Source organism: Staurois parvus, unplaced genomic scaffold (genome assembly GCF_062004578.1).
Source record: "Staurois parvus isolate SC_StPar_1 unplaced genomic scaffold, SC_StPar_1.0 ptg000659l, whole genome shotgun sequence".
NCBI classification, from domain to species: domain Eukaryota; kingdom Metazoa; phylum Chordata; class Amphibia; order Anura; family Ranidae; genus Staurois; species Staurois parvus.
This window is the reverse complement of record NW_028318455.1, coordinates 981,876-1,007,059: the sequence shown is the minus strand read 5'-3', so window position 1 is coordinate 1,007,059 and position 25,184 is coordinate 981,876. Positions and strand designations below refer to the sequence as shown.

Sequence of the window (25,184 nt, the reverse complement as noted above, 5' to 3'; positions counted from 1 at the left end):
GCCCTGTGGGAGGACGACAACCAAGGGATCTCCAGAGCACTCAAAAACAAAGAAAACCTCTCTGAATCCTCATCCCGAATAGCTTTATAGAGCTCTGAGTAAACTTTTTTTTTAGGATCCTGAGTATAGGTTTCAGACGAATTACAGATTTTGGCAAGACCGTGTGTCTAAATTTTAAGTGTCAGTTTGGCAGTCAACAAGGGTCCAATTCTGTCTTTTTGTAAGTGAAATTTAGATGAAGTTAATCTGATACTCTCTTTAGCCTCGGTGGTAAACAACAAATTAATAGACAGTCGCGTTGATTCTCAGTTATGATTTGTGAGACAGCTGTAAGTCTTGCAGTTCGGCACCCATGTGCTCTATATCCACCCTACGTTCCTGTTTAATCACAGTTGCAATCTCTATCAGTTCACCTCTTACCACCTTGTGGACAACCCAGACTGTAACCGGTGAAACTTCATCAATTACATTATATAAGAAGTATTGTTGAATAGTCGCTTCATTTCAGTGCACCAGATCGGCTCGCTTAGTAAAGATTCATTGAGCTGTCTTTGAGCTGCGCAGTTGACCAAATAGCGACACACGAATGACACCAGAACCGAGTGATCCGACCACACAGTTTCCCAAATACAAACCTTGTGGGTAAGGAATATAAGCCGAGGCCAGATGAGTACATGATCTATCCTAGCGTAGACCTTGCGAGGGTGTGACTAATGGATATAGTCCCTGTCAGTTGAATGTTTCTCCTGACAGCTATCAATAAGGCCTAAGGAAAGAACAAGTTTAGCTATGCTAACACTAGCCTTGGAGGGTCGCTGGTAGTGAGCACCAGACAGTGTGGATTTATCAAGGCTCAGGTCAAGGGCTACATTAGAATCATCACCACATACAATGGAGCCTTCCGTGTGAGGGCCCAGTTGTACCCGTAAAGAAAGTAGACTGGCCCCATAAAAGTATGAGATGAATGTAAACAGCTGAAGGCCAATATCACCCTTCAGAAGCAGATATCACCACACCCCCTCAACCCCCACTCCCCGGATTGCCCAAACCCTCCTTTGCACCAGGGAGAAAGGAGATATACCCCTCTCCTCTTGCAGTGCAAAAGCGGTAATTAAAGATGGGTCATTTCCCATAGCAACTGATGGTAAGACAGCACAGGTGTCCTTAGAAATCTCCAGGGGTCTCCGTGTATTGGAGCTGGAGGTTGCCCTGGACAACTGCGATGTCACTCTGGTGGAGCAGAGTGGAACTCAACCTTGTAATAGGAGTGTGTTGGTGCAGTCTTCTAATATTGAAAGTGTTCAGATAAACAGCGGGTTAATGCAGCCTGGCAAAAATGCAAATGTGTGGGTAATTCAGGAAGCACCACCAGAGCAAAGTGGTGGATGTGAGGTATTGCAACTTGCAGTTGGAAAACAGGTGTTACCCAAGTCTGACATGATCCAGAGTGATTTGAGCAATGATTCTGCAACTAAGGCCGTCTATTCTTATGTGTCTTCTTGGGCGGATGGATCGGTGCTGAGGAGCACATATACAATGGATTGGGATAGTTTGGGTAAAAGGCTAATCTCGTTGATAGATGAGGCTTTTATGCAAAAAATTAAGGTGGACACTATTTCTGCTGTGCCAGCAGGAGGGTCTATAGAACGGCCTATAGATAAGGGTGTGCACACAGCAGAGACTTTGTCTGTGACCCACAAATGTGATGTTGGCATGGAGTGTCAAAATTATGTTGTCACTGGGAATGATCGGGGGCAGCTTATGGGTGCTGAGTCTGAGAAGTTGAGAGTAAGCCCAGCACCTGGCAGCGCTCTGGTGGAGCACCAGGCTGTGGTTACCTCCAGCTGGGAGGAGGTCTCTTTAAAAGTTTCAACTTCTCAAGTCCCAGCAGGTGAGTCTCTCAGCATTCCCAATATCCTAAATATCGTCAGGAAGGTCTTAGGTCTAGAGTCAAGTGGTTGGGTTGTAACAAAAGTATTAAAGAGAGATGCTTGAACTTTGGAATGTACAACCAATGTATACTGAGGTGTTTCCTCCATAGTCAGATAGTCTGGTACGCAGAGTACCACTAGGCGGAGCACCTAATGGCTGGTTGTACAGATCAAAGGGGAACAAGAAAGTGGTTTATTTCTGAATTTGTTGATGGTGTTAAAAGTTGCCTCTGGGTACGCCGCTGGACTACCTGTCAATGTATTATATGATAGAGGTTTTGGAGAAATTAAAAATGAGTCAAAAAAGGTTTCACCCCCTAACAGCCAGGTGGGAAACATTTTTGCTGCTATGGTCCAGGATGGTGTTGGTCAGGTGTCAGTGAAGGGCGTGTTTACTGCATCAGTGGACAAACCACATGAGATGGAAGGGCCGAGCATGGACCAGAGAACAGCAGAGATCCTGACCAGGGCTCAGATGGATGTGCTTAAAGAAATCAGGATCGCTGGGCCAAAAAGAGGTTTAGGTAACAGGTTTAAGACACCTGAAATACAGGAACAAATGGTATGTGAAAACTGGCAAAATGGATCAGAAGAGAGCTCATCTGTTCAAGATTTGGATACAGATCCAAGTGGTGTAGGAAAAGTTAAAATAATGGGACAGCCGCCTGCAGAGTACATGACACCAGGTGAAGTTTCACCTTGTGTGGTTCCCGATGGCTGCCCTATGGTGTGTGTGCACTCTGCAGACACTGTCCTAACAAATGCTGGAAAAGATATTGAGAGGTGTAATATTGACTGGAATATATCCGTTCATGGTAAACTGAATGCTGTGGTGATGAATCATGCAGGTTTGATATCCAAAGGTACCAGAAATAAGAGGGGTGGTCCCGGTACAAATACAGTAGAAATAGTTCCCCTACAGCCTTGGGACAGTAATACTGAGGGAGGTATTAAGAAACCTGAGAACCTGAAGCAAAGAGGCAGAAAGGTCGATAGAAAGACCAGGGGGACCCCGTTAAGATTTCAAGAGAGAAAGTGTTTATGGAAGTGCACCCGGAAAAGAGTAGGGAGGTGTTAGGGACCGTGGGTCTCGCCGCGGCGCACAGGTCTGCGCATGCGCAAATTACCTAGGCGCACCCACGTGCAAGCATTAGGACCTGGGCGCCCGCGGCGGCAATTGCAGCCGCGCATGCGCTCTCACGCACGCAGGCACGCGCCTGTCACCAATGACGGTGCAGGGTGCATTATTTAAACTAGCCAGGAGATGATCAGATTGCCGCAAGGTCTAGTTCCTGTTACCTGTGTTCCTAGTTGCCAACCCTGCCTGTCCTGATTCTTGTTGACCTTCTCCTGCTCCGATCCCTGGCTCGTCCCTGACTATTCCTCTGCCTGCTCCTATTATTATTGGACCTCTTGTTGCTGAACCTTGGCTCGTGACCCGGTTACTCTTCGTCTACTGCTTGGTACCTATCTGCCTCCACCGTTACCGACCCGGCTAGTCTGACCACGCACACTCCTGACTGTCATCCATCCATCCATCCCGCTCGGGACCTGGACCTGGCAGCCTCTTCACATCAGGCTCACCCCTGGCACATACCCTCAGCGGGACCCCTCTACCACGGATGGGTGCACTCAGGGGCCGCGACCTGGTTTCAGCCTTGCACCAAGTCCATCTCCACCATCAGGGGCTCTGGTGAAAAGGCAGACTGGGACTTAGACTCCGCGTCCTGGGGAATCCCGTTCTGTGGATCACTAGAGATCCCGCCGGGCAGTGTCTGACAGAAGGTCTGAGTAGAGCCCATAGCAGAGTGACAATGGGGCTTGGGGAGAGGCACCAAAGGAGTCATTGGGTAGAGTTCCCTTTTAGGAAAGGTATGGTCAGACCAGATTGGACCCCTGTAAGTGAGAGCTGGCACAGAGGTGCCAGAAGATGTAAGTTGTGTGTTCTGCCCCCTACGAGGTCAAAACAAAGGGGGGGGGGGAAATGTGACAGTGTGGCGATCTGTAACGATGTTGAAAGGTTATTTCACCCAGGATTCTCAACAAGGCAGGTTGAGGGGCTCCAGGGTAAGTGTTTGATACAGAGGAAAGTGGCTTTTCACTATCCTCATTTGTTTGTAAGGTCCATTTTGGGACCTGGAGCCTGGAGATTTCAAAGTGATTTGGGAGGGATGAAATCTCCAATCCTGGGACCAGGTTTTGGGAATGGCCAGGATACTGATTGCTCAGGTGTGTATGGCAATCTTCTAGAGTCAGGACCAGGGTTCTGGGCTCCACCCAGGCAGACAGGAGTCAGGAGAGCTCCACCCTGGCAGACAGGAGGTCGCTGCCTTGGAGTCAGGAGGGCTTCACCAAGGAGAGGTGGAAGCCAGACTAGCTGTGTGCGGAAAAGCCATTTTGGAAAGAGTCTGTAGGAGACAGACATAAAACTTGTGTACAAGCCAGGAGGCTGAACATTCATTTTCATTTGTTTGATGGTGGATACCCCTTGTGTGGGAAGATTTATGGAACTTTTTTTCTTTAAATAAAATTGGGCAAAAAGGCCCCTTAAAAAGAAGCGAGTTGCGGTGTGCTTTTGAAAAGAAAAGCCCTACCATTTGAAGCGAGTTCCCACCGCACTTATACCCCCCTTCCTGCCCAGACCAATTTTCAGCTGTCAGCACTGTCAAACTTTGACTGACAACTACTTAGTCATGCAACACTGTACCCAGATTAAAGTTTTGTCCTTTTTTTCCACACAAATAAAGCCTTCTTCTGGTGGTATTTGATCAGCATTGATTTTTATTTTTTGCGCTACGAGAAAACTACCAAAAAAGTCGAAAAAAACCCCAAATTTTTCATTGTTTCTGTTGTAAAATTTTGCAAATAAGTAATATTTCTTCATAAATGTTGGCCAAAAGTTACACTGCTACATTTCTTTGGTAAAAATAACTTAAATCTCTGTATATTATTTGGTCTCTCTGAAAGAAATAGTGTCTACATGCTATGGTACCAATCATATCTGATTTCATGAGACACTGACAAGCCAGGACAGTACAAATACCCTCTAAATGACCCCTTTTTGGAAAGTAGACAGTCCAAGGTATATAGTCAAAAGCATAGTGAGTTTTTTGAAGTTGTAATTTTTTCCCACAATTCTATTGAAAACGAAGATTTTTTTTTTTTTGTTCAACAAAATTGTTATATTAAAAGGTTATTTCTCCCACACGGCATATGTATACTTGCAACTACGCCTCAAAAACACATTCTGCTACTCCTCCTGAGTATGGGGATACCACATGTGTGAGACTTTTTCACAGCCTGGCCACATACAGAAGCCCATCATGCAAGGAGCACCGTCAGGTGACCTAGGGGTATAAATTACACATTTAATTTCCTGACTACCTATTACATTTTTGAAGGCCCTGGAGAACTAAGGCAATGAAAGTACCTACAAAATGACCCCATTTCGAGACGCAAACACCCCAACATATATTCTGTGAGGCATAATGAGTCTTTTGAACATGCCATTTTTTTTCCACGTTTTCTAAAAATGTGGAAATAAAATGAAAACGTATTTTTTTTTTTTTTTTTTTACACAATGTTGTCCATTTATAAGATATTTCTCACACATAGCAGGTACTTACCAAAAATTACACCCCAAAACGCATTCAGCTACCTCTCCTGATTATGGCGATACCACATGTGACACTTTTCCACAGCCTGGCCACATAGAGAGCCCCAACATCCAAGAAGCACCTTTAGGCTTTCTAGGCAAAAATTATACATCTAATTTCCTGACAACCGATCATGTTTTGAAGCCCCTGGAGCAACAGGAAAGTGGAAACACCCACAAAATGACCCCATTTTGGAAAGAAAACACCACAATGTCTTTTCTAAGAGGCATAATGAATCTATTGAACATGTCATGTTTTTTCAACAAATTTTTGGAAAATGTTGAAAGAAAATGAAAATGTATTTTTTTAACACAAAGTTGTCAATCTATAAGATATTTCTAAAAAAACAGCATGGACATACCAAGAATTACACCCCAAAATACATTCTACTACTCCTCCTGATTATGGGGATATCACATGTGCAAGACCTTTTCAGTGTCTGTACAGATTATGTACCCAGCATTGAAACAAGTGTAACACAAAAATCAACAAACACTGTATATAAAATAATGCTAACAATGCAAACAAAAGGTTACCTGTAGTATGAGGAGAGCATTGGTCCAGGTCAGTACAGCCAGCAGGCTGGCATCCAAGCAGTAGGCAGGAACAAGGTCCATAAAAAGTCCTGGATCAGTACAGGCAGCAGGCAGAGATATATGGTCAGCACAGCCAAAGTATGGTTAAGGCAGCAGGCACGAACATGGTCCATAAAATGTCCTGGGTTATTACAGGCAGCAGGCAGAGATAAGGTCAGCACAGCCAAAGTTTTTGTCTAGGCAGCAAGCAGGAACATGGCCCATAAAAGCTCCTGGGTCAGTACAGGCAGTAAGCAGAGATCTGGATAACACACCCAAAGCATTGGTCCAGGCAGGAACATCAGGCTTAGGACCTCGGTCAGGTAGTATCAGGGCACAGGGGTAGATGCTTCGTCCCACCCAATCTCTTTGAAGCCTTTGGACAAACAGACCATGTTCTGGGAATTACAAAACCCAGAGAAAATCAAAAACTGTTTTTCTCTAGTCAGAACTCTACTCTGAAGCCCGTCACATATGTGAGACCCCTGTGTTATCTTGAATCCTACTACTGCAGTAGCAAGGCAAAATATCAATCTCAGCGGCAAGCAAAAAACATGGTCGATTAACAGGCCGAGTCAGTCCAGGAAGACAGCATAAACATGATTGATAATCCAGACAGCAGGCAGAAGCATAGTTGATAAACAGGCCAGGGTCAGTTCAGGTGGAAGGCAGAAACGTGGTGGATAAACATTGCAAACAGCAGGCAAAGGCATAGTTGATAAACAGGTCGGGGACAGTTAAGGTAGAAGGCAGTAGCATGGTTGGTTGAGGCAGCAGGCAAATGATCAGCAGAGACATTGAAATGGGGAAATGGCAGGCAGTTTGCAATATGGGCTAATATTTTAGTAACATGTGAAAACGTTGGAAGCAGTCTCCAATGCACAGGCCTGGTTGGGAGGGACACAGGGGACAGTGAAAACTTATGCCTCTTCTAACTCCTCCTCTGCTGCATACCCGACATCTTTTTTGGCGTCTTCAATCTGCTTCTGTTGGAATGCTCTCCGGGAAGTGGCGCTAATGAAGTCTGCTCACAAAATCAGAATGAATGCTTTCTGGGGGGGGGATCCTTGCTGATAGATAAGGGACGTGACAACTTCTTCTATAAATTTGAGGAAGGCAGTGGGTCTTTCTGTAGATTTGGTGTAGATGACATAGGCATTATATATAGCCAAATAAATAAAATAGAGTGCAACTTTTTTTATACCAGAAACAGGACCTTCTTGTTGCTAAATAGGGCTGCAACATTTGATCGTTGAAATCCACCCCCCCCCACTTTGATGGCCGCAGGCTTTTGAAATGGACCGTGTCCTTCCAGTAATTTCCACCGAGGTGTTGTGGTAGATTGTGGACAGGATGTAAACGTCTCTCTTATCCTTCCACTTCATCATTTCTTTGGCTTGCTGATTTCCCCCCTTTGTAGCTTGGTATTCACTAGAGATTGTGGGAAGCCCTTCCTGTTTTTCGGGAGGTACCGCAGGCCAAAGTTTTCTCACAGTACAGGTGTCAGAAAAGGGGCAGACTGGCATAGAAATTATCCATGTAAATGTGATAGAAAAGTTTTTGGAAAAGTGGATAAGCCAGGTCTCAATTTCCCACTTGTTCCAATGTACAGTTGCAAGAAAAAGTATGTGAACCCCTTGGGATTACGTGGAGTTTTGCATGAATTGGGCATAAAATGTGCTCTGAACGTCATCTAAGTCACAACAATAGGAGAACACAGTCTGCTGAACACAATACTACACAAACATTAGATGTTGCCATGGTTTAATTGCACATAACATGTAAACATTCAGAGTGCAGGGAGGAAAAAGTATGTGAACCTTTGGACTTAATAACTGGTTGACTCTCCTTTGGCAGCAATAACCTCAACCAAACGTTTCCTGTAGTTGCAGATCAGACCTGCACAACGATCTGGAGTCATTTTGGACCACTCCTCTTCACAAAACTGTTTCAATGTAGCAAAATTCTTGGGATGTCTGGTGTGAATCGCTCTCTTAAGGTCATGCCACAGCATTTCAATGGGGTTGAGGTCAGGACTCTGACTGGGCCACTCCAGAAGGCGTATTCTGTGCTGTTGCAGCCATTGTTTTGTTGAATGACTTGTATGCTTTGGGTCATTGTCCTGTTGCATCACCCATCCTCTGCGGAGCTTCAGTTGGCGGACAGATGGTCGTACGTTTTCCTGCAAAATGTCTTGATAAACTCTAGAATTCATTTTCCCATCAATGACAACAATCCGGCCAGACCCTGAGGCAGCAAAGCAGCCCCAAACCATGATGCTCCCTCCGCCATGTTTCACAGTGGGGATGAGGTTTTGATGTTGGTGTGCTGGGCCTTTTTTTCTCCACACATAGTGTTGTGTGTTCTTCCCAAACAACTCAATCTTGGTTTCATCTGTCCACAGTATATTTTGCCAGTAGTGCTGTGGAACATCCAGGTGCTCTTTTGCAAACTTCAAACGTGCTGCAATATTCTTTTTGGCCAGCAATGGCTTCCTCCGTGGTGTCCTCCCATGTACTCCATTCTTGTTTAATGTTTTCCTTATTGTAGATATGTCAACAAAAATGTAAGCATGTGCCAGAGATTTCTGTAGGTCTTTAGCTGACACTCTGGGATTCTTCTTTACCTCATGCAGCATTCTGCGCTGTGCTCTTGCAGTCATTTTTACAGGACGACCTAGGGAGAGTAGCAACAGTGCTAAACTTTCTCCATTTGTAGACAGTCTGTCTTACCGTGGACACATGAACATCAAAGCTTTTGGAGATACTTTTGTAACCCTTTCCAGCTTCATGCAAGTCAACAATTCTTGATTGTAGGTCTTCTGAGAGCTCTTTTCTGCGAGGCATGGTTCACATCAGACAGTGCTTCTTGAAACCAGTAAACCCAAAACAGGTGTGTGGTTTTTAAGGGCAGGACAGGTGTCAGCAACACATCCAATATCATCACACTGATTGGAGTCAAGGTTGGCTCACTCCTGCCTTCAATTAGCTCTGGGAGAAGTCATTAAGCTAGGGCCTCACATACATTTTCCTCCCTGCGCTGTGAATGTTTACATGTTATGTGCAATTAAACCATGGCAACATCTAATGTTTGTGTAGTATTATGTTCAGCAGACTGTGTTCTTCTATTGTTGTGACTTAGATGACGTTCAGAGCACACTTTATGCAGAAATCATGCAAAACTCCAAGTAATCCCAAGGGGTTCACATACTTTTTCTTGCAACTGTAGGTTGGGCACTCAGGGGGGCAGGAGCTGGGAATCTTTGCCTTCATATACGGGAATGCATATAAATATCCCGTGGCTCTTTCACAAAGCTTGTAGAGCTTTACTCCATATCTTGCCCTCTTACTTGGAATATATTGCTTAACTCCTAGCCACCCAGTGAAGTGGGCAAGGGATTCGTCTATACATACGTTTTTTTTTATCGGGGAAGAAGTTCAGCAAATCTTTGGGGAAAAAAATTAGGAAGTGGGCAAATTTTGTATAATTTGTCATAGTTGGGATGATCTCTGGGGTGGCACTGGGTATTGTCACTGAAATGAAGGAAGCGCATGATCATCTCATAGTGTGACCTGGGCATTACAGCAGAATAAATTGGCATATGGTGGATTGGGTGTGCGGACCAGTATGCATGTCCTTCATTTTTTTTTGTAAGCCCCATGTTAAGGATGAGGCCTAAAAATAACTTAAATTCCTCCAATGTAAGAGGTCTCCATTCAAATAGAAGGGCATAGGATGAACTGGGGTTGTTAGAAATGAATTGTTGGGCAAAAGGTTTGTCTGGTCCACAAACTGTAGTAAAGTGTCGGGCAAAAATAAATTTAAAAAATCAATTGCTGAAAAAGTCTCAGTGTTGGCCTGCACACCTGGCTGTGTGGTGAAAGGGGGAATGCTTGCTGATCCAGAGTTGGAGGGCAGCCATAATGAGTTGGCAAAAGCATCTGGGAGCTATGTGTGGGCCCTGATTCTTGGGGGTTGATGGAATATTGCAGTGTTGGTACTGGGTTTTTCCTCTATGGGTCTAGCACCATTGACGTTTGCAGATTGACCACTGGGGTGTATGGCACTGCAGGTGGCTTCCATGTTTTCAGAGCACCATATCCTTTTAGGAGGGACCCTTTCCTCCTCTGATTCAGTCGCTGATCCACTGCTTTCTATAGGCTCATACACTGAATTGGACAGTGAGAGCTGCCCGCTGCACTCATCTGTCATACTGAGGATTTTGAAAGCCTCCTCACTAGTGTAAAATTGTTTTGACATGGCTGGCTCTGGTGGCACTGGGACAGGTGGACTGCTGATGCTGGCTGTAGGACGGGTACTCTGGTGATAGTGACTGTGTGATGGTACTCTGCTTATGGTGGCACTGATGGACGACAGGTGCACTGCTGATGGGCACTGATGGGCGACAGGTACACTGCTGATGAGCACTGATGGGCGACGGGTACACTGATGGGCGACGGGTATATTGCTGGTAAGGGTCGCTGACAGGCGACAGGTGCACTGCTGATGGGCACTGATGGGCGACAGGTACACTGATGGGCACTGATGGGCGACAGGTGCACTGCTGATGAGCACTGATGGGCGACGGGTACACTGATGGGCGACGGGTATATTGCTGGTAAGGGTTCGCTGACAGGCGACAGGTGCACTGCTGATCAGCACTGAAGGGCGACAGATACCCTGATGGGCACTGATGGGCGACAGGTACACTGATGGGCACAGTGACAGGGGCTGTGATCTGTGTATGCACTGTAAAAACGGTAACTCACTGTTAGAAGATTCCTCTCCTCACACAAGATCTTTGTGTGAGGAGAGGAACGTGGAAACAGTGAGTTACCGCTCTGTGTTTACATTTGTGACAGGCTGTGATTGCACACAGCCTGTCACGTGGTAAAGAACCGCAGCCAAAGGCTCTTTACCATGATCGATGATGATCTGTGTCCAAGGAACAGAGATCACCAGCGATCGACGCGTGACATGCTCCTGTGGCCATGCATGCGCGTTTAGAGTGGGAGGACATCATATGACGTCCTCCCAGAACGAGAGAACCGCCGCCCGTCTGTCATTTCCATATATGGCAGGCGGGATGCAGTTAAAGGAGGTAGCAAGGGGAATGGGAGCTGCTAGAGATATTGGCTGAGAAATATCCCTATCTAGAGGCATTAATGCTGATTTGGACCAATTTATGGTAAGTCCTGAGAATTTGCCAAACTCCATAATAGTGGTCATGGCTTCTTTTAGGGAAGAATCTGTGTCCCCAACAGTAATACGGTATCATCGGCATAAAGCATTACCTTTTCCTGTCAATCTGCATAATAAAAGCCAATAATGCAGGTTTTGGTTCTAATTTTAATGGTCACGGGCTCAATCGCCAGAGTAAATAGGAGGGGCGAGAGAGGACACCCCTGTCTAGTTCCCCTCCCAAGAACAAAAGTGTGGGACTATTTGCCAGACTCCCTAATCACTGCTTGGGAATGGCTATACAACAGGAGCACCTAAGAAATAAACACTCTCCCAAAGCAAAATTTCTCCAACACAGGCCATAAATAGGCCTAGTCAATGCTGTTGAAAGCTTTGGCAGCAGCTAAGGACAGCAACGCACTGTGGCCCATATTATCGGATGGGTTCTGCATACTAAGAAATTACCTGCGTAGATTAATGGCTGTGAATTTATTTGGCATAAAGACAGCCTGTTCAGATTGCACAATAGACATGATAACCCCCATTCTGTCGCAAAAACTGCACAAAACACAGTGAAGTACGCAGTTCAGCCATTTTGTAGGCACCTCCATCTTGGTACGGAGTATATATTGTGTCTCTCATTTCTCATTCTCCTTCCCCCTCCCTTCCTGAGAGGCACAGTGACAGGTGTGTGTGTGTTAAAAGTGTCACTGGTAGGTAGAGCAGCAGGGGGCCCAGAGCTACAAAGCCCCCCAGGAGAGACAGAGACTAGCTGCCCAAGGACATGTGTAATTTCTCACCTCGTAACCGAGATAAGGCAGCTTTTCCCAGGAGTTGAGGAGATTGTAACCTCATAAGACCTAGCAGCTTAGGTGACAGAATTAAATGAGCATTCCTCAGGTCAGTTTGTCCCCTATGTTTCATATCATGGATTATGAAGATGTTGGTTCTAATTCAGAGTCTGCCCGACGATCCCTCCCTAAACAGAGTATTGGTCAGTTACTCAGAGCCACCCCCCTGCTGGGGGACTTTAAAACACAGGCTAGCAGGCCTAAAAGGCTAAGTTGAAGACATCTCCCAATTGTAACATCAATATACCACCCGGGGAGACCCTCTGAAACTGAGATCTGCTTATGGCTAAGGCTTATTTGGCAAGTAACTTAACCCTTTAACTTCCTCTCTGAGATCTCTTTGCTGTGCTATGGTTCTTTGTATATATATATATATCTTAGTACATCTTTTTCTGTAAATATTTTATTGCACCTGTTTGACTCTTTTAGTAATAAATCTTTCTTTCTGAAAGTGTTAAACTGTTTCTAAAGCACTTAATTGCAATTTACGAATTCCTGCCTCTAAAGAGACGCTACTGTGTTTGTTTAATCCTCTGCCCAATCGGCCTGCGGTGACCGTATTGGACAGACGACTTTTCAACCATTACATTGTATATTTGATAAAGAGAGTTTCCCCTTTCTCTGTACAAAAAGGGGTGGTGGCAGTGTAAGGGTCAGTTGCGTAATTAACTTGACCCAGTAACAAGCGCATCCAGGCTGCAGGCACAGATTGAAATCCATTAGCTGGAAAATCGCTGTGTAGGGTGCAGCTGGGTGTGGCATTGTTAAGTACATCACATCGCGGTTTTAGATCGGCCGGTCCTTCGGTCACAAGTTTGGTGAGAAGGTCTGGGGTCTGACGCCGCGATCGTGACATATTGGTGGTCGCGCTCGTGAGATTGTCGCATGTTGGTGGCGGTGATCTTGTGATCGTGACACATTCAGTCGGAGAGACAGAACTTTATCTAGGAGCTTAACATCACTTTGGAGTAGGGAAATTGGTCTATAGGATGCCGGGTCTACCAGATCTTTCCCCGGTATCAAAAGGAGAATGTTTGCTTTAGACATAGAGGAGGGGCAAAGCCTGGCTGTGCAAGGAAGCATTAAACACCTTTATTAACTGCGGCAATAAAATATCAGTGTAAAGTTTGTAAATCTCCATGGGGAGTCCATCCTCCTCAGGAGCCTTAAAATTTGGGAAGGAGCTGACCACCTCCAGCAGTTCAAGAGTAAGTGGACTGTCCAGTCTCTGCCTCTGAGTTACAAGAGACTTGGAAAGGGAAGCTGATCTAAATACTCGTTAAGTTCTTGAGGCATATAGAATGTGGTAGGAAGGTATAAATGTTAAAAAAAAACGACAATTCACACAGCACCTGATTAGGGGCATGTACCAGTAGACCTGCCCAAGATCTGATAGCTCCTATAGTAGTCGGTGAGCGATGATGAGAATTTGCAATTCTTTCCAACAGGTGGCCAGTTTTCTCCCCTTCTTCAAAAAAAGCTAGTTTGGAAAAAAATATTCTTCTCCCCTGAGGAGGAGAGCAGATTCTTGTAGGAAGACTGCGCAAACTGCCAAGCTTCCCTAGTAGAGTCATTTGGGTCAGCAATGTATTGCTGCTCCAATTGTTGTACCCGGAGTTCAACCTGATCTTTCAATTCAGAGGAAGCCCTCTTAATCTTATTAATCTCAGCTATCAGCAAGCCCCTTAAATAGGCCTTAAAGGCCTCCCACTGCAGAAGAGGAGAAGAGGAAAGGTCTTGGTGGTTGAAAAAAATAAGTCAAGCCCCTTTCCATCTCCTCAGGTGCTGTAAAAAGTTGTAACCAAAAGGCATTAAACTTCCATAGGGCCTTGACTTCCATAGGGCCGTGACACCCTAAGGTTTGTAATCACAGGAGAATACATTGAAGTCCCCCACGGCCAGATCAATTCTAGACAAAGAATGAGACTTTCAAAAGCATGAAAATTGCTTGGTTAGTGGATTCTGAAACCTCCAGACATCCATCCAGCCCAGCTCCTGCAAAAACCGTGCCAGGGGGGTACCCCTGGAATGGACAGAGTCAGGAGGGGCTGGATATCTATTCAGTTTGGGGTCCAAGCAGCTGTTGAAATCCCCTACAATTAGCAACGGGAGGTTCGGATTCCCCTCTAAATACCTTATCAGAAGACGGAGCACATCCTTAGTGTATGGTAAAGGGATATACACAGCAGCCAATATACAGTGTAAGGTACTGATACGACAGTGCTGAAAAACAAAGCGCCCCCTAGAATCCCCCTAAACATATTCCTGGAAGCCCAAAGAACCATGTCTCAAGACACTCACTCTGTGGAAATATGAGGTATGAGTGAAATGGTAGGCACCACCCACACAGGAGTGCCGAAGACAACCTTGGGTAACAGCGTTTAAAAGTGGATCTCCTGGAAACATACACTATATTGCTAAAAGTATTGGGACACCCCTCCAAATCAATGGATTAAGGTGTTACAATCACCTCCATGGCCTCAGGTGTATAAAACCAAGCACCTAGGCATGCAGACTGCTTCTACAAACATTTGTGAAAAAATGGGTCGCTCTCAGGAGCTCGGTGAATTCAAGCGTGACACCATGATAGGCAAGTCCAACCATGACATTTCCTTGCTACTAAATATTACACAGTCAACTGTTAGTGGAATAATAACAAAGTGGAAGCAACTGGGAACAACAGCAACTCGGCCACATAAAATGACAGCGCAGAGTTGGTGCATGCTGAAGCGCACAGAAGTCACCAATTATCTGCAGAGTCAATAGCTAAAGACCTCCAAACTTTGTGTGGCCTTCAAATTAGCACAACAACAGTGCGTAGAGAGCTTCATAGAATGGGTTTCCATGGCCAAGCAGCTGCATCCAAGCCTGTAAGGCTTGTGCAAGTGCAATGCAAAGTGTCGGATGCAGTGGTGTAAAGCATGCCACCACTGGACTCTAGGAGCAGTGGAGACATGTTCTCTGGAGTGACTAATCATTCTTCTCTGCCTGGCAATCTGATGGACATGTCTGGGTTTGGCTTTTGCCAGGAGAACGGTACTTGCCTGACTGCATTGTGTCAAGTGCAAAGTTTGGTGGAGAGAGGATTATGGTGTAAGGTTGTTTATCAGGGGTTGGGCTTGCCCCTTAGTTCCAGTGAAGGGAACTCTTAAGGCATCAGCATACCAAGACATATTGGACAATTTCATGCTCCCAACTTTGTGGAAATAGTTTGAGGATGGTCCCTTCCTGTTCCAACATGACTGTGCACAAAGCAAGGCCCATAAAGACATGCATGAGCAAGTTTGAGGTGGAGAAACTTGACTGGTCTGCACACAGTCCTGACTTCATCCAGATAGAAAGCCTTTGGAATGAATTAGAGCGGAGATTGCGAGCCAGGCCTTCTCTTCCGACATCAGTGCCTAACCTTACAAATGCGCTTCTGGAAGAATGATTATACATTCCCATAGATACACTGCTAAACCTTGTGGACAGCCTTCTCAGAAGAGTTGAAGCTGTTATAGCTGCAAAGGTGGGCCAACTCCATATTGAACCCTACGGACTAAGACTGAGATGCCATTAAAGTTCATGTGCGTGTAAAGGCAGGTGTCCCAATACTTTTGGCAATATAGTGTATAATGGCAGGTTGTAACCTTTTCAAACATGAGAAGGTCATAGTACACTTAAGAGGGTTATGCTCCCTCCTAATGTTCCAAGACACCTCTGAGACTTCTGTCATTATAATACAAACAAAATAAAAGTCCATATCGGATCAACCAGAGAAGTCCCGGTTCAGAATTTTTAATTTTTATTTTGAAAAGCATATTGCACATTTTCCTCCTGCAGCCGCTGAATGCTGGCTGGAGGGAGAGGAGAAACTAGCTTTCAACAGTTGCAGGAGGAAAACAGAGAGGACCTGTATATGCTGCCCCTCCTGTCCAAGTGTAAAACAGAATGTGACAGGGAGGCTACATAGGCCCCCTGGAGAATGGGGCGGGGTTCACTATTATGACCCCTGACACTACACCAGTGGCTGGGGGGGGCAGGACTTTCGGAAAAAACACCTCAATATGGGGTTTTACTGTACCCCAAATTGCAAATGAGCTCTTACTGGCCTGAGTTCCCTATAGGGCTGCTTTTCCACAGATGCACTGCAGTTTTCCCGCACCATGGGTGCAGCACAGTGTCCCTGCGGCTTTCTTACGGGTTAACTGAGCTTTGCATAGACTTCTGTATATCTTGCAGATGTGGTGCACTTTCTGAAAGCGCACCAAACCCTCAGGATATAACAGAAGTGCACTTCCCCGGTTTAAGGTTGAGGGCCACATCAGAGGGCTCTGAGGGCCATAGGTTGAACACCCCTGAACTAAATAGTCATGCTCACAAAACAAAATACTGTGCCAAACTTATCACCACCACGTGAAAAACTCTGGGTGTCCACCACCTCTACCCTTACCCCTCAGTTCAAACAATTCCTGCAGCGTTATAAATTATCTGGTGTTCTCCACCCATTGGACCCTCATCAGATAAACTCCCCAAAAAGAAAAACATGCTCACAGTGTAGTAATTTTATATTAATAAAAAAAATTCTCAGAAAATTTGTACAGGATGACTCAGAAGCTTTCAAGACCATTTCCTTCACTGCATAAAAGTGTGGTTTAACAATGATATCTTGCGGTAGGCCATCAGCACGTATCACCTGCACAGCTCTATGAGCCCTGTCACCGCCAAGCCATGTTCCAATAGATCAGGAAAAAAGTCTAAGAACATACGAATACCAAAATCCACATTTTTCACTGATCCCAGAAGCCCTGTAATCCGAAATTTGTACCTCCATGAGCATTTTACAAGATCATCAATTTTTGCTAACACAGTCTCCGTTTGCTCCTGCAGATCTTGTATTAGCTGGATGTAAACGATGCAACCCGGACAGGGGCTTTTGGAGGGGACTGCAGGCTAGCCTCCTGCCTGCTGACCATGGGCCCTGGCATCTGAGAGGGCTCTATCCTTTAGGAGGTGTGTGCCTGGGGGGACCTTTTACTTCAGATCCAAGTCCATGTGGCCCTAAAACATAATGACTCTGAGAACTGGAGGACCAGGATACAGATGTATGGTCTGTATGACCAAACCAGCATTGAATGCTTCAACCCCCTCCATTCTAGATTCAGAGACTCTATGACTTCAATGTCATGTATCCCTTGTGCTGGGTCTTCAGGTTTAGTAGAAATCATCATCCTCTGCAATCTTCAAGTAGCGGCAGGTGTTAATAGAGCTGAGGGAGCTATGACAGAATTCTGAGTGCCTGACTGTGCTTCTCCATTCAGAGAAGCCCTACTACAGCTTCTATAAATGAAAGGCGATCAATAAATGAAGGGGCGAACCTTTCAACCATCTGTCTGTCCTCAGTTTATATACCCATTTCATCTCTCTCGTTGATATTTCCCTCCTATGATGGGTGCCCCTCCAATTGTCGTACTCTATCAAACCCTAAAAATGTTACCCATTAGGCTAGAATACATTAGGGTAGACTACAACACCTAAAAGGTAATGTGCAGAAATGAGACATTGCTGATCTTGGACTTCAGTTTTAACACAGCAAGGCATATTTTGCACACTTTAGACCGAGCTGAGGGACTTTGCACTTTATTAACTTTTACAGTGGCTGGGGCAGCAATTGCAATCACTTTTTTTTTTTATGGAACCATTACTGCGGTCTTCATGGTATAGCCTGCATATTGGTGTAAAAAAAAAATATATATATACACACACACATGCATGCATGTACACACACAACGGGTAACGCAAGTATTGAACATATTACCAGTATTTCTAAAGGTGCTATTGACATGAAAATTTCACGTCGGGGACAACCCATGCAATCCACACATACAAAGAAACCAAAACAAATAAGGTCAGAAATTAAGTTATGTGTAATAAAAATGCAATGACACAGGGAGAAAGTACTGAACACATGAATAAATGGAGGTGCAAAAAGGCATGGAAAGCCAAGATGCCAGTTGAAATCTATCAGTAATTAGAAAGCAATCCTGCCCCTTCTCAGTGCAAACTAATATCAGCTGGTTCAGGGGAGGGGAGGTGATGTGGGAAAATATCGGGGGGGGGGGGGGGTTGTATTATGTGCCTCCATAGTTTATCAAAACTGAAACTGCCAGAAACTGGAGCAGCTTCGCCTGGCAGCCAATTGGCTTTGTCCTAAATATTTAATGCTTAAAGCACACCTTCACCACTCAATTTTTTTTGGGGGGGGGGGTTTTGACAGGTACCTGCTCCCACTTCATGTCGGATCACCGCAGCGATCTCAGCAGAATTTCACCTCCCCTTCACAGGATCCAGAAAGCTGCAGAACCATTTACAAAGCACAGCGGGAAGTCAGCTGTGAACCTGCAAGCAGTCACAGTTGGCTTCCCACACAAAGATGCCGGAGACATAAAGAGCTGGATCAGGTGAGGACCGTGCTGTATCCCTGGACTGGTAAGTGTCCTAATATTAAAAGCCAGCAGCTACAGTATTTGTAGCTGCAGACTTTTAATTTTTTGTTTCTAGGGTTAAGAACCGCATTAAAGCCCCACTCTGGGATAAAACTATATTTTTACCATCCCTCTCACCCACCCCCCATAACCCATGCTTATATGCAATTTTTTCTCCTTACCTTGTGAAGCCAGATATACTCACCTATGTCCCCCACCACCTCTGGTTCCAGGAGGGGTCACTGCTGATCAGTGCTGCAAAACCCCCAACCCCTAGCGAGAATGTCAGTCCCCTGCCATCCCCCTGTGATGAGGTTGTCCTGTTCTGGATCCCCTGCCACTCAACATCCAATAGGAAGTGTCCATAACATACAGGCACTGATGTGGACACACCAGGAAGCAAACAAAAGAGAAGACTTAAGGCCACAGCATCACTTGACGATAAAGATTTGCGTGGAGTTCTAAGTGGACAAATGAAAGTAGAAGCTGATTTTTTTTGTCATGCACAGCTGCATTAGATTCCGTCTTCTCCAGTTTTGATAAAGTCCTCTAAAGTTTTCTATGAATGGACAGTGGAGGAGATAGGCTGGCATAGCAGCTGCTGCTGTGTAGTAGAGCACAGGGAGTATAGCTATACCCCCAGCACTCGGTAAAATTGTGCTGCAAAACCTGGAGTTCTACTTTAGGTCACTGCAGAAGTACCCATAACATGTAATATACAGGAATCCATAGCAACAAGATTTTGCTTCATCTGGTCAAATCTGTGATTGCTGTTTGTTTGCACAACCGAAAAACATTACAAGAGCAACTTCACCACAACTTTGCATATACAGTACTTACTTTGCAGAATGTTTCTATCTTCACTTTAAACAACAATAGCTGCTGGTTTACTGCATTTTTATCAGGCAAATGTCTACATTCCTTACCTGGATTTTCTCTGGACCCTGCTCTTTCTATTACGACTGCGGGACCGGTGTCTTCTCCGGTCTGTGCTCTGCCAACTCCTGGAGCAGTACTGACCTCGCTCTCTGCTATTAGATCGATCCCTCTTCTTTTTTTGCTTCTTCGTGGATTTATATTCAGAACTATCAGAGCTACCAGACCGACTACAGCTCCGACGTGGCGGCGAGTACGAACTTGACATGTCTAGGTTATATTAGAGATGTTCTTTTTACGTTTTGATTATACCAAAGGAAAGGTGAACAACTTCGTTTGGAATACTGATACATACGGATCAACCGACATTACTGGTACAACATTGCCAGATACCTAAACGGGAAGTATAAACCATACACCTCCCTGTGCGGGCGCGTCTCTCTTACGTCAATGCAACGCGACCGGATTCGTGTTGACATGCCGCGTCACGTGATCGCACTTTCGACTTAGTAGAGGCTAGTTCTCATTTGCTAGAGGTACGTGGAAGCTAGTGGAGCAGGCGGGTCAGCGTGTAACTTCCAGCAACCTGTGGACTCTTGGGCATGCGGGAACTGGACAGTAGGATATACCAGGGGCGGACTGACAACTCATGAGGCCCCCGGGCATTAGGGGATCATGTGGCCCCTGTGTCCTTGCCCAAACTCAAAAAAGCCTATGAAAAAGGTACCAGGGGCATCTCATGGGGCCAGCTACTGACCCCGGGCCTTCGGGCAGTGCCCGAGTTTCCAAATGGTCAGTCCGCCCCTGGACATACAATGTTTGGGTGACCTGTGTCCAGGTGTCACCTAGCACCAGCATATCCGACTATAACTCTTGCATTTCAGTTCCATTTGCCTCCCTAGTTACATCAAGTAGTATCCGTTTATCGTCATATAAACTTTATCAAGTTCCATCATGCACCCTGTAATCCTTACACCACAACCTACCACCCAAAATCTCCATATAACCCTTGTCCTGCCCATTCGCCCTAAACCTGATATGTTGCCCTGAAACACCTGAACCGTACTCCCATGTCAACCTGTAACCCTTGCATTTCAGATCCTGTCACAAGGCTACCTCACCTTGTACCCACATATTGTCATGTAACCCTTTTACTGCACTTTGATACCTAGTTACCTCACCCTGCAAATTCCATGTCTCCCTGTAACCCTTACACCAAATCCCATCACCCTGCAACCTTTAAGTGTGCACTGCAAGAATGGCATGGGAATGCAGAGAAAGGTGGATAACAAGATGCATTATAAGGGATAGCAGGTTTACACCAGCTTCTTGTCTTCTAGGCTAACTTCATGTGATTAACCAAAAGACTTTGGGAGACCAAATACACTAAAGTAACTGACAAGCCCTCTTCTGCTTGAAGGCCTAGCCCTACCTGTGAGCTCAAAGATAAATGAACGTCTTTCAATTTTCAGAGGTCGCTTTGCAAACCCAAAGGTGTGGGACATTGTCACCTTGAAACACAAACTGGAATTCTATTACCTTCCTGCATGCTTTTGGAGTCCAGATTCCTGGTCTCCTCTCAACATTTCCAAGATCTTCATTTGGCTATTGTGGTACTGTTGTCTTAGATTGCTGTAATTCTAGTTCCCCAAAAGAAAGGTTCCAGGGATTCTATTTCAATCTCTTCATGGTTCCCAAACAGAAAATATTCTGTATTCCATCCCAATTTGGACATAAAGGATTTCAATTTGATTATGTGTTCTTAAGAGATAAAAATTAGGGGGGGCGCATGCGCGAATCCATCTGTGCAGGACATGTCTGCCTAGAGCTCTGCTTCTCACGGATTCCCATGGCCGCTCCCAGCAGTGACCCGGCAATCTCAGCACAAGCTCCCTGCTTCTCCTAACCCTCCACACACCCCACTGCCTCAGGCGGTGTGCGGAGCCTAAATCTATTAAGGAGGTCCTGGCGCGGGCCTCTCTAAGATGGCAACCGTTCCTTCCCTCCAGCAGATTGAGTCCCGCTTCCGAGCACAGACCCAGCTGGACCCTGCAGCGGATGGTCAGTCTGACACAGATTCTGGGGTCACCCCCCTGGCATCTCACTCTGACATCCCTCACTCTGACCTACTGCAGCACTTTGAAAGGATGCTTAGTAAAGCCCTAAAGCAAACATTGGGTCATATCACTAATAGGCTCTCCGAGGAAATTAGGGAGCTGGGGAACCATACTGCGACCCTTGAACAACGAGCAGATGATCTTGATACCACTGCAGCTAAACATTCCGATATGTTAGAAGCCCTACAGGAGGAAACCCTCACATTACAATCTAGGTTGGAAGATTTAGAAAACAGCCCACCGCTCTAACCTCTGTATTCGGGGCCTCCCAGAATCCGTAATAGACCTCCAGTCAACAATTACAGCACTTTTCCAAGAACTGGCCCCTTCCATTCCCATAGAGAGACTGGAAATGGATATAATTCATAGGGCTCTAGCTCCACATAGACCTGAAAGCCTTCCCTGCAATATAATAGCGAAACTTCACTTTTTTTGCACTAAGGAGCAGATTATAGCGGCAGTACATTCAAAAGAAGCATTAATCTTTAAAGGCCATACCTTCCAAATCTTCCAAAACTTGGCTCCCTACACCATCTCCAAACGACGAGCCCTGAAACCCCACCTGCTGATCCTACAACAGCACCATATAACATACCGCTGGAGTTTCCCTTTCTCTGTCAGCTTTTCGTATCAGGGTGCCCACTACACCTGCAAATCCTCTGAGGACCTCCAGTCCACCCTGCAAGATCTTCACCTTCTCCCCTCAGCTCCTATACCTGAAAGCTCCAGACGCCGCTCCACATCCAGCTCTCCTCAGAAGATCCATATCTCTCCGGGCTCCAAGAAACCAGCTACTACCCACAAAAGAGGTTGCTACATCTCTCCTGCCCCAGCCCATAAAGACTCTATGGACTGAACGCTCTTGCTCTGACTAGTGAGCATATCACTCTCCTTTAAGACCTTGGACTACCACAGTGAGCTGGGAAGGACTCCCCCAGTTCCTCCACATTTGTATTCCCACTCCCACCGAATCCTGAGCACCCCTTGATTCATGGGAACCTTATTGCTCACCTGATATAAAGTCTCTGAGTAATCTACCCTATTATAACCCTTTTTTCCCTACCTACCCTCCCCCGTACCCCTGCATATTATTTCCTCCTAGTCCGGAGTTCCATCCATAGGGTGCCATACATACTCCCCCCACCTTACCCAATTCCCTTCTTCATCACTCCCTCTACTCCACTCTCCTTTCCTTCTTTGTTTTTTATGTCCCTCTCCTCTTATCCCTGGGGTACACTGCTTATCACCAATCAGAGAGAATGCATCTCAATTATCTTCTCTATGCCACATCACTATGGCTCCCCTAAACGTTCTCACACTAAATGTTCAAGGGCTTGACTCCCCAAGCAAGCGCACCAAAGCCTTCTGTTAAAGCCCATGTTATATGTTTACAAGAAACTCACTTCTCTACCTCTAAATTCTTTGATTCCTCCTTTCCCCAAATCTACATGGCCTCTGCATCCTCTAAATGTAGAGGGGTACTTATAGGCTTCCACTGATCTACACCCTTTACCTTCCTGTCGGAGATCAAGGACCCAGAAGGCCCCTACTTGATTCTCACAGGCAACCTTCTCGACAGTGAGATTACTGTAGTTTCCTTCTATACCCCTAACAAGAACCCTACCCCCTTTCTTTTCAACTTACTAATTACAATAGATGCCCATAAGAAAGGAACTCTTTGAATTTGTGGGGATTTTAACCAAGTCCTATACCCGTATTTAGATAAATCCCCACCCCCGATCTCAACTTCCCCTAACAAACTAAATTTTTGAAAAAACTTCTGAATCAACATTCCCCAATCGATTCATGGTGTAAATGCAACCCAGCATGACGCCAATACACTCACTAATATCCACACAAACTATTCTCCCGGATTGATCACATTTTCCTCACAGTCGGTTCTTCCCCAACTCTCCTCTCATCAACTATACTTCCTATCTCCTGGTCCAACCACAATATGGTTCTCACCCCTCTCTCCTCCCTGGTCCCCTCCCCTAACCACACCACACCTCCTGGTACATTAATGATACTATTCTAGCATACCCAGAACATCGCCTAGTCATACAACAGGCCCTCAAAGTCTACATCTCAACACCACGGATGATGTATCCACTCTAACACTCTGGGAGGCCCACAAGCCTGTCATAAGGGGGGTCGGCATTATCCAAGCCTCCTACATTCGAAAGGAAAAGAAACTACAACATAAACGTCTTGAAGAAACTGTAATTCCACCTTAAACTGTAATTTCTGCAACGCATAGACTTCTGCTAACTCTGGGTAAATGCTGTCATCTGCTGTCTCGTCTCCACCTTAAACTCAGAACAATTAGTGTATATCTTTTGGTCTGTTTATGGTGATTGATTCTCACCTCCTCTTGCATTTATTTTATTACTTTGGCCTGTGTCTGTGTGGCTGGTCTGTCTTTGAGCAACACCCCCCCCCCCCCCCAATTCATGTGATCCTTATCAGTTCCTAAGTAGAAGAGTTGCGCATTTGACCAGCTCCCTATAAATTTAGACCAGCTCATGGGGGAGGTCACAGCGGGGGGGGGGAGCGTCAGTCGTAGACGGGGGTGCAGTTTTCTGCGTGAGTGTGTTTTATGCTGGAGTGTGAAGCAGGAGTTGAACACAGCAGTTTAAAGCAGGATGGACTGCAAGCAAACACTCTGGGAAACATCTCCTACAAGTCTGATTCCCACTCCATCTACCTTTTTAATATGCCCCCTCTACTCCTCCTTTTCATATTACTATTCTGTGTTCCCAAAATCTCATTTCTTTACAACTTTGCTCCACCTCAAAGCTTATACATCTCACCCTCACTACTACCATCTCCCTACTGCTCTCATCACCTCCTGCTGACCCAAACACCAGGACAGGAAGGCATGTGCACTCATATACAACCTGCTCCCATCTTACTTTCCTCACCCTCCTTCTTCTCCTAAATTCTGGGGATATCTCCCCATACCCTGGTCCGCCACTATCTCACCCCCACACCAGGCACCCTCTTTCCTCCGGGAATAGCCGCAATATGCTCAATTTAATATCAATCCCCATGCTCCTAAAAACCACCCTCCCTTTTTCATGTGCACTCTGGAATGCCCGCTCTGTCTGTAATAAGCTCACCTCTGTCCATGACCTTTTTGTCTCCCGCTCCCTTAACCTACTAGCAATTACAGAAACCTGGCTTCAAGCAGCAGATTCTTCTTCTACCGCAGCACTTTCCTATGAAGGCCTTCTCTGGACCCACTCACCCAGACCCAGTGATCAGAAAGGTGGTGGAGTTGGTTTGCTTCTATCCCCACTGAGCACCTTTCAAGTCCTCCATAACCCTCCCTCTCTATCCTTCTCTTCTTTCGAGACTCACTACATTCGGCTGTTTTCTCCCATTTCTCTGAGGATTGCAGTGATCTATCGCTAACAAGTGGGAGGCACATATGCAAACTGTTTTAATCCCTATACCGTTCACCAAATTAAAGCTGACAGTCTGCAGTTAAAGCACATCTTGTTTGTTTCATTTCAAATCCATTGTGT

The 25,184-nt window shown here is 45.6% G+C and overlaps 1 protein-coding gene across 2 annotated transcripts in view; it reads right to left on the bottom strand.

Annotated features, from left to right (window-relative positions):
* CACTIN (cactin, spliceosome C complex subunit) overlaps positions 1-19,984 on the bottom strand; it is a 201,940-nt gene extending 181,956 nt beyond the window's left edge. For both annotated transcript variants that reach the window (XM_089694313.1, XM_089694314.1), the window contains exon 1: positions 19,588-19,984. In XM_089694313.1, coding sequence (XP_089550439.1) covers positions 19,588-19,805 — 218 coding nt within the window. In that variant the 5' untranslated portion in view covers positions 19,806-19,984. The remainder of the gene's footprint in view (positions 1-19,587) is intronic.
* Between the last annotated feature and the right edge of the window lie 5,200 nt (positions 19,985-25,184).